This window comes from Brachyhypopomus gauderio, unplaced genomic scaffold, assembly GCF_052324685.1.
Source record: "Brachyhypopomus gauderio isolate BG-103 unplaced genomic scaffold, BGAUD_0.2 sc86, whole genome shotgun sequence".
In the NCBI taxonomy this organism is placed as follows: domain Eukaryota; kingdom Metazoa; phylum Chordata; class Actinopteri; order Gymnotiformes; family Hypopomidae; genus Brachyhypopomus; species Brachyhypopomus gauderio.
In genome coordinates, this window is record NW_027506907.1 from 432,921 (window position 1) to 446,538 (window position 13,618).

Consider the following 13,618-nt stretch of genomic DNA (forward strand, 5'->3'; position numbering starts at 1 on the left):
AGTCTCGACGTTAAAGCGGTATTTTATGTATTAAATACAGTATATTTCAAAATATAAATATTTCAAATTGGTCTTAATCTCACGTGGTGGCCTCACTCTGTGAAAGAGACACACCTACTACAACCCTTAGGTAAAGTCTGACAGCGCCGTCCGAACAGGCCGTCGTACCGGTGCTGCGGGAGTCCTCGTTTGCACATATTACGGCGGAGGATTAAACGGAGGTCGCCACGGTAGCGGTCGTTTCACATCACTCCAACGGAGGAGACATTGTGATTTTTTCTTCCAAGCGCCCCATTTGACACAAGAAAGCCCTTTAGACATGACGCGCGTGACGGATGAAATAGTTCAGATGTAATTTATTTGCAACAGGCCTCGCGGAAGACTCGCATTTTGTTTGGGTTCTGGAAAGACTTCTGATTTCCAGCGAACATGGTTCAGTTGTTTAAGGGTTTAACCTTCGCTGCTTGCGCTGCTAAAGCAAAAAACGAACAGACCTCGATGGTCTGAAGTACGAATGAACCAAATTACTGGTAATGAAGATGGGCAACACAGCGCGTGTCACTGATCAGTTCCTATCCAACAATAATGCATTGCATTTCAAACTGAGAACAGTTTGATCTTGGACCAAGTTTGTTCAGGGTGGATACTCATGAAATTTTTTGCAGAGGTTAAGGTACAAGCGGTCACAGAGACGCAGCCAATTGTCATGCACAAAACGGGTGATATAGACACAATAAAAATATTTGAAAACCCTTCTATTTTTGAACATGGTCTATTGTCTACTAAAATGAAAGAAGATATTTAACTGAACTTTAAAAGCAATGAAACTGAATGTGTCTCAAGTGAACCGGTTGAGGCGTCCTGAGGCCTCCACATACACACTTGTGTTCTGCAAAAGGCAAAATATGAAGCAGTTTCCTGAACTGGAGATGTCAACAATGACCACAGAAAGTAACAAGCAAACCACACAACACCCCTACTTGAGACTTGGAAAGCTTAGAATGCGAAAAAGGCAGTGAGTGAGGTGTGTGAAAAGGTAGAGTGTGCTAGGTGTGTGTGTGTCTCTCTCTGGCGGTTAGGGAACTGGTCTTGTGACTGGAGGGTTGTGGGTTCGATTCCCAGACCTGAGGCCATGACTGAGGTGCCCCTGAGCAAGACCCTTAACCCTCAATTGCTCACTTGTATAAAAAAAAAATGAGATAAAACATAAGTCGCTTTGGATAAGGGCGTCTGCCAAATGCCTGTAAATGTAAAATGTGTGTGTACGCAAGTCAGAGTGTGTGCAAAAAGCAACAATAATGAAAGGAAAACAGAATAAAACAGGTTTATTATACGCTTCATTATGAGCAATCAGATATCCTGCTATCAAAGCAACTGAAACAGAAATAAACCTCCATGTTAATCTAACTACCACACAGCAACAGATTGCAATAATTACATACACAATAATTACAATGAGACATCTCTCACCGCAAGTATTTGGACAAAACAGAAGATGAAACTGCCCTTTAAAGATGTTTAAGATAAAGTAAGCACAGGACAAGAAGTGTGAACTGATATACAGTGTCACCGAGTAGACCCGCCCATTTCACCCGACAGCTTTAACATCCAATCCCCAAACATCATCATCATCCTCTCTGGTAACCAATCAGAAGGGGTTGAAATACCATGTTCCCTCCATTATCAAGTGCTTAAGGTGTTTTAGGACATCAATGAGATGCACAAACATTTAAAACAAAATTGGTAAAAGTGTATAGTGTCTGAATCTTAAGAGACAAAAAGAAGAACGTGATGTCCCACGACCCTCTTTAAGTAGAACTGTACAAGTCCAAGTTACATTTATAAATCAACTGTTAATCATTAGTAAATGTACATGTTGGTCACCTGGAACAAAACCTTGGAGCAGACTTATTTCAATTCATTTATTTAATTAATCTGTCCATAAATTATCCACCTCTGAGTAAACAAGCAGACAGACAGACACACACAGACACCCCGTCTGGGGTACACGTACGGCCTCAGCAGGGGTGGGGAGGGTGTGTGTTGTGTGCCTCAGTGTTTCATTGTGCCTCAACACTAAGGGACTGAGTCCTAGGAGCTCATTACAGTGCTGTAATGGCTCTCCTGAGCTCCAACCACACATTAAGAAGAAAATAAACTCTGGTGTACGACCAGGTTTCCCCAACACAGATCTCAGGGCCGACCACTCTGTTCTATAGCTGTGCTCCACCCAAATTCCCAACATTTGGTTAGAGAAGAACCATTGAACCATCTGGGGAGTCTTGAGGACTGGGTTGAGAAAAGACCAGTCTAGGGGCTTCCTGAGGACTGGGTAGAGACACATCGTTCCAGTACTCCCAACAAGATTGGAAATAAAGTGACGAGGTGAACCAGGCGTGTTTGAGCAGAGAATTCACCAAGCCGTGCTGGCCTCTGGTCCTTCGGGGTTCCAGCCGTGCACGGCCATGGACGCTCAATAAGGAGACAGAACAGAGGGAAAACGAGGACTGGCTGAAATGTTCTGGACCGTGTCCATACTCTGTTAATCAGAACACTGGTCTCTTTCAGTGTTCAGTAGACATTCTCAAATCACAAACGTCAAGAGGCAGGGGAGACTTGTTCAACTATCTTTAAAGTAGTGTTTATACTCATTTATACACAAACACATGCATAAGTGCCCATCACACAATAAAATAACTTAACGGTTCCTGAATGGAGGGAGACAAATGGAGCAAGCTGATTGGTGCAATGGAACAACTACTTATGGTGAACAAGCGAACTAGCGCAGAGCGCCGGTTCTGTACGGGACACGTGGAGTCGAGACGGATGGAGAAAGCTCAGAGCGAGAGAGCACTGCCATGGTCTTTAGTGTTGCTTCGCCTGCATCATCAGTCAGTCCAGGTGTGAGGTGGATGGGATCATCAGCGGAGATGGTGCGTAGCTGTGGATTCTGAGATGGCTAATGTACCAGAGAGCAGCATCAAAAACGTATTTGCAAAACTGTATGTGTGAGAATGTGAGAGAGAGGGATGGAGGGAGGTGTTAGGAGTCACTTGTTGGGGGGGCTGTAGGGCTCCAGGAGCTGTCTGGAGAACGTGTTGACCTTATCTGTCCCTCGTACCTCGTGGGGCAGCAGAGGCAGTTTAACTATGTGGAAATCTTCATACAGATCCTCCATCTGAAACACATGCACACACACGCGTTTACCATCAAGAGAGACCATATCACATCTCCAAAAGAAAACATCCAAAAAAAAATGAATAAATAAACCCAACAAACAAAAACATAAATTTTCTGTGAGCAGAGCTAATCACACTCATCTCAAACACCTGAGCACCTTTAACCTCCACATACACGCACCTGGTCCAGGTACTTGGACTGGATCTTGTGTCTGGCTTCGCACATCTTACATGGCCTCTCGGGGTCGGGGAAGACGAGCTGGTTGACGACGATGTTGTGCGTGTCTATGCGACACTTGGCCAGCTCCTGGATCAAACGCTCCGTCTCGTACAGGGAGAGGAACTCGGCGATGCACACACAGATGAACGTCGTCTGCTCCTGCTCAACACACGCACAGCCCGTCGTCACTCAGGGCCCAACCTGCTCCACATATACTGGAGCCACACGACACCCAGGGCCTGCCCCAGATACACAGATCAGTAGATACCTGGTTTTCAAGGTCTTAACATTAAAACAAGTCTCCCTGGTTATATTGTGAGGGTTTCACATTCACAGATCCCAACATAGTGTAAATTCCAACTATCTCCCTTAGACCGGTCAGCAGCATCAGTGCGCCGTGGCATAACTCACCGGATCTTTAAACTGCTCGCTGACGGAGCGAATAACAGGAAGAGTCTCCTCCAGTTTAGATGCAAGCTGATCTGCATTCATATCCCCTAGCCCAAGCATATTACACATCTTAAAAAAGAAAAAAAAAAAAAACAACAGATTAGACTACATTCCCCACAATGCAAGTACAACATTTCCCATCATGCAGTGCTGCAGACCTGGGAGATGAAGGGGCTGATCTGGTTCTTGATCTGCATGAGACGGCCCAGGCCGCGCTCCACTATGGTGGGGAAGTTGAGCAGACGCAGCGTGTGGCCTGTGGGAGCCGTGTCGAACACCACCACAGAGAAATTCATCCCCTTCACCAACCTGTGGCAGGGCAAGATGGCCAGGTCACACACACACACACACACACACACACACACACACACACACACACAAACACACACACACACAAACACACACCTCAAAAGGCTGGTGTTGAAAAGAGAAGGAGAGAGATAACTAATGGCCTGGGTGCATATGTTGCCATCTAGTGGTCCACACGTGAGCCTATTTTATGAACTTTATTTTATTTTACTAATGTTGTCCAACAACCACTTGTTTCTTAAAATGGAAAAAATTGATCTATTTGAGATGCTCCTGGCTAAACAGATGAGACCCTGGTTGTCAAGGCATCTGACCTCATGACCTCCGCGTAGCTCATGGCTTCATCGATGCCGGGAAAAGCACTCATGGCCTCTTGCATCATCTTCTTGCCCATTGACAGCATGTTGTCCTCTTCAAAAAACTCATCCGGCAGCTCGGCCACCCCCAGACTAGGGTCAATCTCCTGCAGGGACAGAGAGCAGATGAATTTGAACATTTCCTGACCTGCCTGATCAATCAGTCTAACCTACTTGTGTTCCCTGACTAAACCGCTCGTCTCAACTCAGAGGTTCCAAGTTCAAGGGTCCAGGGGCTCGGGGGGGGGGGGGGGGGGGGGGGGGGGGGGTTTGTCAGCAGAGGACGCATGAATGCGTGCAGTGTAGGGCCTGCAACAACGACCGCAGCACCCAGGATAGACCTGCTCCTGCTTTCAGTGAATATTCACTATCTAAAACTCAGCTTGCCAACACCTTAAATCAGAGTGCTTTGCTAGATTTTACAAACCAGCTAAAACCAGAATGACTCGTTTTGCGCTGCCATGTGAGATGACTAACTGTCATGACGGACCGTCATGAGCACCGATTAAGAGCACGAACGTGATCCGTCATACACACAAACATGCACACGCAGTAGACGTGATCTGTCATAAATCCAAACACACATGCAATCAGCAAAGGTCTTCTCCGTCACATGATTCGACCCTGAACCTAGCAGAACATTTTGAAGAACATTAGGTCTGAACATCTGGTTTTTAATGCAATATCTACCGGTACATAGGGGTATGGAGACCCAATTCCAACAACCATCACTCCAGTGTTCTAATGGTACACTGTGTTTGCTAACTGTGTAAGAAGACTATTGGATGTTTAGAAAACCCTTGTGCAAGTAGGTTAGCACAGCTAAAAACAGTTTTGCTGATTAGAGAAGCTATAAAACTGACCTTCCTTTGAGCTAGTTGAGAATCTGGAGCATTACAATTGTTGGTTCGATTAAACTCACAAAATGGCCAGAAAAAGACAACTTTCAATTGAAACAGTATATTCTTGTTGTGAGAAATGAAGGCTATTCCATGTGAGACGTTGTCAAGAAACTGAAGATTTCAGTTTACATTTCATCTACAGTGAAGAGGCGACTCCAGGATGCTGGCCTTCAGGGTAGAGTGGCAAAGAAAAAGCCATATCTGAGACTGGCTAATAAAAGAAAAATATTAATATGGGCAAAAGAACACAGACATTGGACAGAGGAAGATTGGAAAAAAGTGTTATGACAGATGAATCGAAGTTTGAAGTTCACACAGATAAACATTTGTGAGATGCAGAAAAACTGAAAAGATGCTCAAAGAGTGTCTGACACCATCTGTCAAACATGGTGGAGGTAATGTGATGGTCTGGTTGCTGACACCATCTATCAAATATGGTGGAGATAATGTGATGGTCTGAGGTTGCTTTGGTGAAGGTAAAGCGGGAGATTTGTACAAGATAAAGGGGATTTTGAATAAGGAAGGCTATCACTCCATTTTACAACACAATGCCATACCCTGTGGACAGCGCTTGATTGGAGCCAATTTCATCCTGCAACAGGACAATGACCCAAAGAACACCTCCAAATTATGCACAAACTATTTAGAGAAGAAGCAGGCAGCTGGTGTTTTATCGGTAATGGAGTGGCCAGCGCAGTCACCAGATCTCAACCCCATTGAGCTCTTGTGGGAGCAGCTTGACCGTATGGTACGAAAAAAAGTGCCCATCAACTCAATCAAACTTGTGGGAGCGGCTTCTGGAAGCATGGGGTGAAATTTCTCCAGATTACCTCAGCAAATTAACAGCTAGAATGCCAAAGGTCTGCAAAGTTTAAAGTAGAAAATTATTATAAAAAAAAAAAAAAAAAAAAACATTATTTCCAATCTTGTCAATGTCTGGACTATGAGATTTCAGGGAAAGCAAACTTGTCTAGGTGACCCCAAACTTTTGAACAGTAATGTACATTTATGATGTTAATATCTAGACAAAGATGTGGTGAGCAGGACCCCGAACTCACCATGGCGAATAGGTTGTCATAACCCTTCACTTTGGTGGGGACCTTGGAGAACTTCTGGTCAAAGGCATCAGAGATGTTGTGTGCTGGGTCAGTGGAGATGATGAGGACACTCTCCCGAACAGCAGCCAGCTGGACAGCCAGGCTGCAGCTGAATGGGGAGAGAGAGAGAGAGAGAGACACTGTTTATGATGTAGAGCATGCTTGGTGTAAACTATAATTATCCCCTGCTCTGTTCTGCCATGTTCAGTAAACGTGTTGCCTAAAATGGCAGGATTAGTTGCCCTGCAAATGTCTGGCACAGTTTCTTCATTACGGGCCCTTCCTGACTAAATAAGCGCTTACAGACGGTACCCTGTCTGTTGTAACGCAGTCAAGTCAGTCATCCGTCGCCTACCCCGTTCATTTCTGACCCTTAGGGCGGACGCGGAGTGTGCTATGTCCTCGCAGAGGGACAGTTGTGAGCGCTGACCTGACGCCAGTCACGGACCTGGTGCTCGTTTTTAAAACAAGCCAGAGCCATTACTGGGTTCAGGACATATCCACCAACGGCTCTGTGCTCAGACTCCAAATAACCACCGGCTAGAGAACCAACACGGACGGGCTTCAGAGTCTGTACACCTGTGAAATGTGTTTAGAAAGTAGGTCTTAATTATAGTTATCTGTGAAGACCAAATAATATTGTGGCCAGTACATTAGACTTGACTACATTAAACGCTCTAATGTCAAACCAGCATCGAAAGGTCTCAAATGTTTTATCATCAAGTAGCTACGTTCATGTCGTGGCACTAGCTAACGTTAGCTGGCTGCTAAGCTAGGCTGTAGCTAACCAGCTGATAAAACCCACAAAAATACAGAAATAACATTACCGACACACAACGTGCTCTCGCGAAAATATCGATTTATTCGTTTAATGCATTTGTATAATTATTTACCCAACATTTTTATCAACTGAAATCCAAAATTCTCAAAACAGTGTCGGTGAACTGAAGCCCCGACGACTCGTGCACATTTATCAATGAAAATGGTCCGTGTGGGGGTATTAAACCCCGTGAAACGTGAGGTAAAGTCGCGGAAACGGAGCCGGGAGTGCGGCAACGAGTGGACGACGGTGCCCGTAAGCGTGTCGGCTGTCAAGCTCAACGGCAAGCTAACCATTTAGCCACCTAGCTAGGCTAAGGAGCGCGGTTACGTCCAGGCGGCTAGACCCGCAACACGTCTGCGCTCAATTACCTGCAGGTTGTTTTGCCTACGCCACCTTTACCTCCTACAAAAATCCATTTTAGAGATTTCTGTTCTATGATGTTTTTTAACGTTGGTTCTAATGGCTCTATATCAGGTGCATCTTCAAATTCGTCTTCCAATGAAGCTGCCATCTTGTGCATGTCAATTGGACTACACCAAGGTAGACGCTTATATCTCGGACGACATGTTGGCTCAAACCAAGTTAGAAGCGAACCGTGAATGGAATTTTAGATCCAAAATGGCGCCCGTGGAGCAGCATTACTGGAGGAACTCGCTGACGTAACGTTGATGACTCAACCTCTGAATCTGGTGGACTGTGCACGAGAATATTCCAGAACTGATCTACAAGATCTCCTAATTATTTTCTCCAGATTTTATAATCCAAAAATACATTCACAGATGCCAATAAAATTATCAATGTTTAACACGCATACATAAAATTAAGTATCTGAATCAATTTTCCATTTATAACTAAGAAATGAGCAATGCTCTTACAAGCTGTACAGTCATTGAGCACGCACAAAATGCAAGGGAATTTAAATTTAGCCATCTAAGGGATGCTTGTCATATTAAATATTTTACATATGGCTGTGGCAATCTTAAAGCTGTTAGATGGCACCCATCAACCACATCAAATATTAAGATCAAAGAAAAAGACACGACTAAGAGGATGATTGTACTTCACAGGAGTTTTCTATTTCAATTTGCATTAAGAAAAAAGGGGGAAGAATACACTAGAGCTACATTTCTAAGCATGTTCAAGTTTAAATCAACTGCAGTAGACACATCTTACTCTGAAAATTAGCCAAACATTTTTCATTTTTTCTTGTCTAAACACATGGATCCAGATGAAGTTAAAATATGAAAAATAGAACAGAAAATGTCAGACTTCTAGTTTCATCACAGCAAAATGTTGTCTAAACACAGCCTTAACTAAAACCAACATTCTCAGCAGGCTGGATTAATAAATGTTCTCATGGGAGCGCCAAGTACATATTAAGAGCAGTATGCACAGTAAAGAATCTGATCCTGGATCAGGCATGAAGGTTTTTCAAATACAGACTGCAACATTCTCAGCCAATGTGGTACTTAGTCACACAGTTCAATAAGGTTAACCTGATTAAATCAGCCCTATACTTAAGTTGAAAGAAAAAAAAAATCACTATTTTGCCTCAGCATTGATGCATCATACAGAGGCAAACAAAACTTTTTTTTTTGTTTTCTTTTGCTAACACATACAAAAATACAATACAACAAGCAGTATCAAAATCGAGAAAACTTTGAAGCTCTTGTGACTCATCAGCCTTTTGAAATAACATTACAAAGATGAAGGGGAATATGACTTTAAAGCTTTAACTCCTGATAACGGCTTTTGGTTGGCCAAGAAAATTGAAAAGGTGCACAAACACGATTGCATCATCGGAACATCTCTCAAAAATCATATATGACAACACCAAAAAAACAAAACAAACAAAAACATTTTTTCAACAGCACGCGAGATCAAGGCAGAGCAGACTGAATAGACATACAACATGGTATATCTAAAGGCAAATCCTAAAAAAAAAAAAAAAAACGTCTGGACTGCAGATAACCCTCTCATGCTGATCTGAGAACTGTTATTTTTTTCTGGCCTTGTTAAGGGCAAGGCATCGTGGGTGGGAAACTCACCACAGACTAGCACAAGTAGAGCATCTTTCATACTGGTAGCCAACAGAACAGCAGCAAAGGAATCAGTTTCCCACTACCCCCCCCCCCCCCCCCCCCCCCCCCCTCACAAAACCAAAACAAGCCAAAAGAGTTTTCTTTTAAAGTGGAGGCGTCCACACCAGCCTTGGGGTGTCTATGACGTCCCAACTCCAACACACCTGATTTACCTCACTGGTTGATTAGTAGATGTGTCTGAGCAGTGGAATCAGCCAAAGGTGCTGTTCAAACTGGTGCTTCATGACCACAGCTGGGCACCTCCAAGCTAAAGAGACGTCTCTGGTGATCACCTTCCGTGTCCGATTCAAAGTACACATCAGGGTTTCACTGAGAACTCGGGACTATGGAGGATTCCCCATGCATGATACAATGTAGTGTTTCTTTAGCACAGTGTATTTCAACTCGACGAGGGTTTCACTCTGGGACTAGAGAGAGGAATGAGGTGTGACTGTGCCCCCGCTCCACACACACACAGAATTGTGCAGCGGTGTGCTTAGCTAGGACTGGACTCAACCAGCTCCAGTCTAGAACCTCCTAGCAAGAAACGCAGCAGGCTCAAAGTGAGAAGTGCAATATAAGTGAAGCAGGCATGCCAATTATAGCATGTTTGCTTTTTTTTTTATCATCTCCCACTAAAGCGCTCCAAACAGCTGCGATTGTCCTCTCTTATTAAAGAGTGTTGGGCATGACGGCCGCAGCCCGAGACCTAAAAAGTCACCAGACACCTCAGCAGCACATCAAACCCAAACAACCTTTGTGGGAGAAACTTGTGAGAGGCATGTCGAAAGGTCAATTGAATAAAGACGGCTTCTTCTTCTTCTATGTATTGCACACTTAAGGGGGGTAAAAATATCCAAACCACAATTGTAACCTAAACAAGATCTATATTTATCCTTTAAAGACCTAGATCATCTATTTACCCAATCTGGTTAAGTTCTATATTCTTATACATCAAATTTTAAGCTACATGACCAAGAAAACATGTTAAAAATGCATCTCTGATCAACAAAGGGCTTTTTTGTCTGCACAAATAATACTTTATATCTCTTGTTTATCTCATATTCATCTGGTGCTCATTACACACACATCACCCTCACTGACCCCCCCCCCCCCCCCCCCCCCCCCCCCCCCCCCAAACACATCCAACCCTCCCCCCCTCCCCCTGGTGGTTTCCATGGCACAGAGCATGCTCAGTTGGTCTCGTAGGAGGAGAGCAGTGCAGCGTCCACGGGCTCCATGCAGGAGGGACAGGTGAAGGAGCGCACCAGCCAGGCGTCGATGCAGTCCACGTGGTAAATGTGCATACAGGGCAGGAAGCGCACCGGGTCGCCGTACTCCAAGTCCAGCATGCAGATGACGCACCTGTGGAGAGGACGCCCGGCAAACAACGGTCACTGCAGGAGCCGGCCGCATCCGCCATCTGCTACACATGCAGGACTGCAGAATATTGACACTTGTGGGTTTTTTTTTTTTTGAAAAACTTGTATGTCAAAAAAATGTTTTGACTGCAGTTATGAAAAGCAAATACACTAAATGCTTCTGCATTTGAATATATAATTTATCCAAGCAAATATCCAGTCAAATAATGCTGGAAGAATGCTAACGTTGTCAACACTGTCTGTGTGAACGGTCCCTTTAATTGTGTATAACGACTAAAGCAAACTTAGTCAGAACTCATGATGTGGCCAAAAGACCACGTGTCCAAAAGTTGGTGATGTTTTTGTGGTCTGTGGAGGACTGCTGCTACTGACTCTTTGATCTTCTTGTCGGATGGCTCGGATCCTGGGTCATAGATGCCACGTGGCAGGTGCTGGGTGAGGCCGATCCGCTGGGCGATCCGCACCTGCTCCTCCTCCGTCAGCTGGGTGGCCAGGCGGGGCTGACTGGGCGTGGGGTGGTACACGGGCACCTGCACCCGCTCCTGCAGAACAGACCGACACACACACACACACACACACACACACACACACACACACTTTTATGGCTGTAGTCTGAGAGTTCAAACAGACTTGATTAATACTGTGCTAAAATAACCCTGACCCATAACCTAAACTTAAAAACCTACAACAACAACAACAAAAAAAAACACAATTCCTTATTTAAAGTTTATATACACCATGTGATTTATACAGCTTTAGAAAATCAATAACAGCACTCATTTATTTCTGAACAACACAACCCGAATGTAGTATCTCAACAAACATTAAGATAAAAAATAAAACAGCAGCATGGTGTGATGATATCTGGCTGTGGCCAGCTGGGTGAAACATGTGACTTTAACAAAACACGTCATGAGGAAAAACTCCAAACTGATTAGGTAACATGCCACAGTACAGCCAGTTTAAGCTTGATACTGATAACTGCATTCAAGAAGGCCTCAACGTGGGTCAAGGAACCTAAATCTAGATTACAAAACCTTAATCTACCTTACAAAACACGGCACAGTGTCTTACAAACACAAATACACAATAGATCATATTTTCAGCGCTTTCAGCTAATTGGTGATTGCCAGTTAAACACCAGAGGCTGTTGGTCAATCTACACTGCCTTCTCAATTAAAGAGTCAAGCAGTGTGTACCCGTCAAAGTTATCAGCCATAGCTCATTATCATCTGCCTGCTTTATATGTATATGGAAATGTTACACATGAGGTATCATTTCTTTATATGCTCTAGCACCGTGACCAAAACCACAACCAACAGCTTCGCACACCTGGCTATTCATTTCTATAATGGGACTCTAGTATGGACAAATAGAGCCGTTTCTGGTATCTGCTGTACAGAACAGAGGTAAACGATCACAATGATTCTGATCTGTGCATCAATTCAAAAGGCTACAATGTGACTATGGATCCAATGTACAATGATGTATATTGAGAAAGTATACATCTTTTAGAAATGGTTTAGGGTTTATTAATGCATCTTCCTCTGTCCGTTTTGTGATGAAAGCTGATAGTCATCTTTGGGTTTCCATTCAAAAAGCTTGACATCAGCCTGGATTTTGGTGTATTTGTTTGCTAGATGTCAGAGACATTGTGTATTATTACCAAGTGTAATGCATCATTCATGTTGTAGTTACCTTATAAATAACACCCACCACTGAATCATTGCATCACAAATTGAAATCCTGCCATTAACATTAAAGCATACATCTTTAATACACAATTACATATATTTGGTGACTGAAATTCTGGTCCAGCATAATACAACACAGAAAGCAGTAGTTCTCAATCCAGATGTCAAGGACCAAGATGGTCTGCTTTCGGCTTTTATCCCTGCTCCTAGCTGAGCAAGTTTATCAAGTGCCATCTACCTAGCTCAGGTGTGCTGACAGGAACAACAGGTCCAAAACGGCACTGGCCCCAGAAGACCTAGCTGAGAACCTTTTACCTGGAGCACATCTTAAGTGGTCAGCCAATGTGCTTGATTAGCCTACGTCCATTATTTCTGATCTCAGATGAGCATCTTGGTTTTAAGAATCTCCCGCCCACATGGTCCACAAGTGTGGTGGCCGGGCCGCCGGTACCTGGTACGGTGGTGGAGGCTCCCCCGGCAGACTCGCACCTTCAGACTCGTTCAGGAGGGACACGTCATCGGCACCCTGCGACGAGAGACAGTTCCCCATGTACTTGGTCCTACGGTGTAGAAGAGGTCAGCTCAAAATCTACCCACGGTCCGGTGAATTAAGCCCACACAGCCCCCACAGGCCTCTCTCCCTCTCTCCACCGTTCAGGTTCCGTCCGGCTGTGTTCGCGGAACTCCCGACACCTCTGGGAGGAAAAACTAACACCCTAGCTGTTAAAAGACAAAGCAGGATAGTTTCTCTCTCGCAAAAAAATATATTCCCAGGCTAATTTAAGCCTCGCACATCAATACCCCACGCATGTCATCTACTGTATGAATGTTTTTTGGCTCGCTTCTCCAGCTGGGCGGTATTTTTAGGTGAGCCCTCTTGACGACTCCATCTCCCCTTTCGCCGTGTTTACAAACTGCTGGAACGGAAGCGCCGCTGCAGTGCATTGTGGGTAGAAAAAGGAAACCGTTTCGTGCTGATCCAAGATCAGTTTTCACACAACGAAAACAAGTCTCACCGCGCGAAAGTAAAGCGGCAAAACTGCGCTCAGTTCAGGGATCGTTATTTTCTCAACGTTGAGCGTATCGATACTCCAGGCCGGCGGGGGCAGCAGTGAGTCTTCCCCA

General features: G+C 44.4%; 2 protein-coding genes across 2 annotated transcripts; both read right to left on the reverse strand.

Annotated features, from left to right (window-relative positions):
- Positions 1 to 1,308: 1,308 nt before the first annotated feature.
- On the reverse strand, positions 1,309 to 7,902 carry get3 (guided entry of tail-anchored proteins factor 3, ATPase). Its single transcript, XM_076991780.1, has 7 exons — positions 7,705 to 7,902; positions 6,475 to 6,622; positions 4,473 to 4,621; positions 4,008 to 4,158; positions 3,811 to 3,918; positions 3,361 to 3,558; positions 1,309 to 3,178 (listed from the first exon to the last, which is right to left on the reverse strand). Exons 1-7 carry the CDS (start codon positions 7,854 to 7,856, stop codon positions 3,050 to 3,052), a joined length of 1,035 nt encoding a protein of 344 aa, XP_076847895.1. The 5' UTR covers positions 7,857 to 7,902; the 3' UTR covers positions 1,309 to 3,049.
- A 2,651-nt stretch (positions 7,903 to 10,553) lies between these two features.
- On the reverse strand, positions 10,554 to 13,520 carry rnf11a (ring finger protein 11a). The gene is made up of 3 exons (XM_076991784.1): positions 12,945 to 13,520; positions 11,172 to 11,341; positions 10,554 to 10,782 (listed from the first exon to the last, which is right to left on the reverse strand). The coding sequence occupies exons 1-3, from the start codon at positions 13,041 to 13,043 to the stop codon at positions 10,611 to 10,613; spliced, it is 441 nt and encodes a 146-aa protein (XP_076847899.1). The 5' UTR covers positions 13,044 to 13,520; the 3' UTR covers positions 10,554 to 10,610.
- Between the last annotated feature and the right edge of the window lie 98 nt (positions 13,521 to 13,618).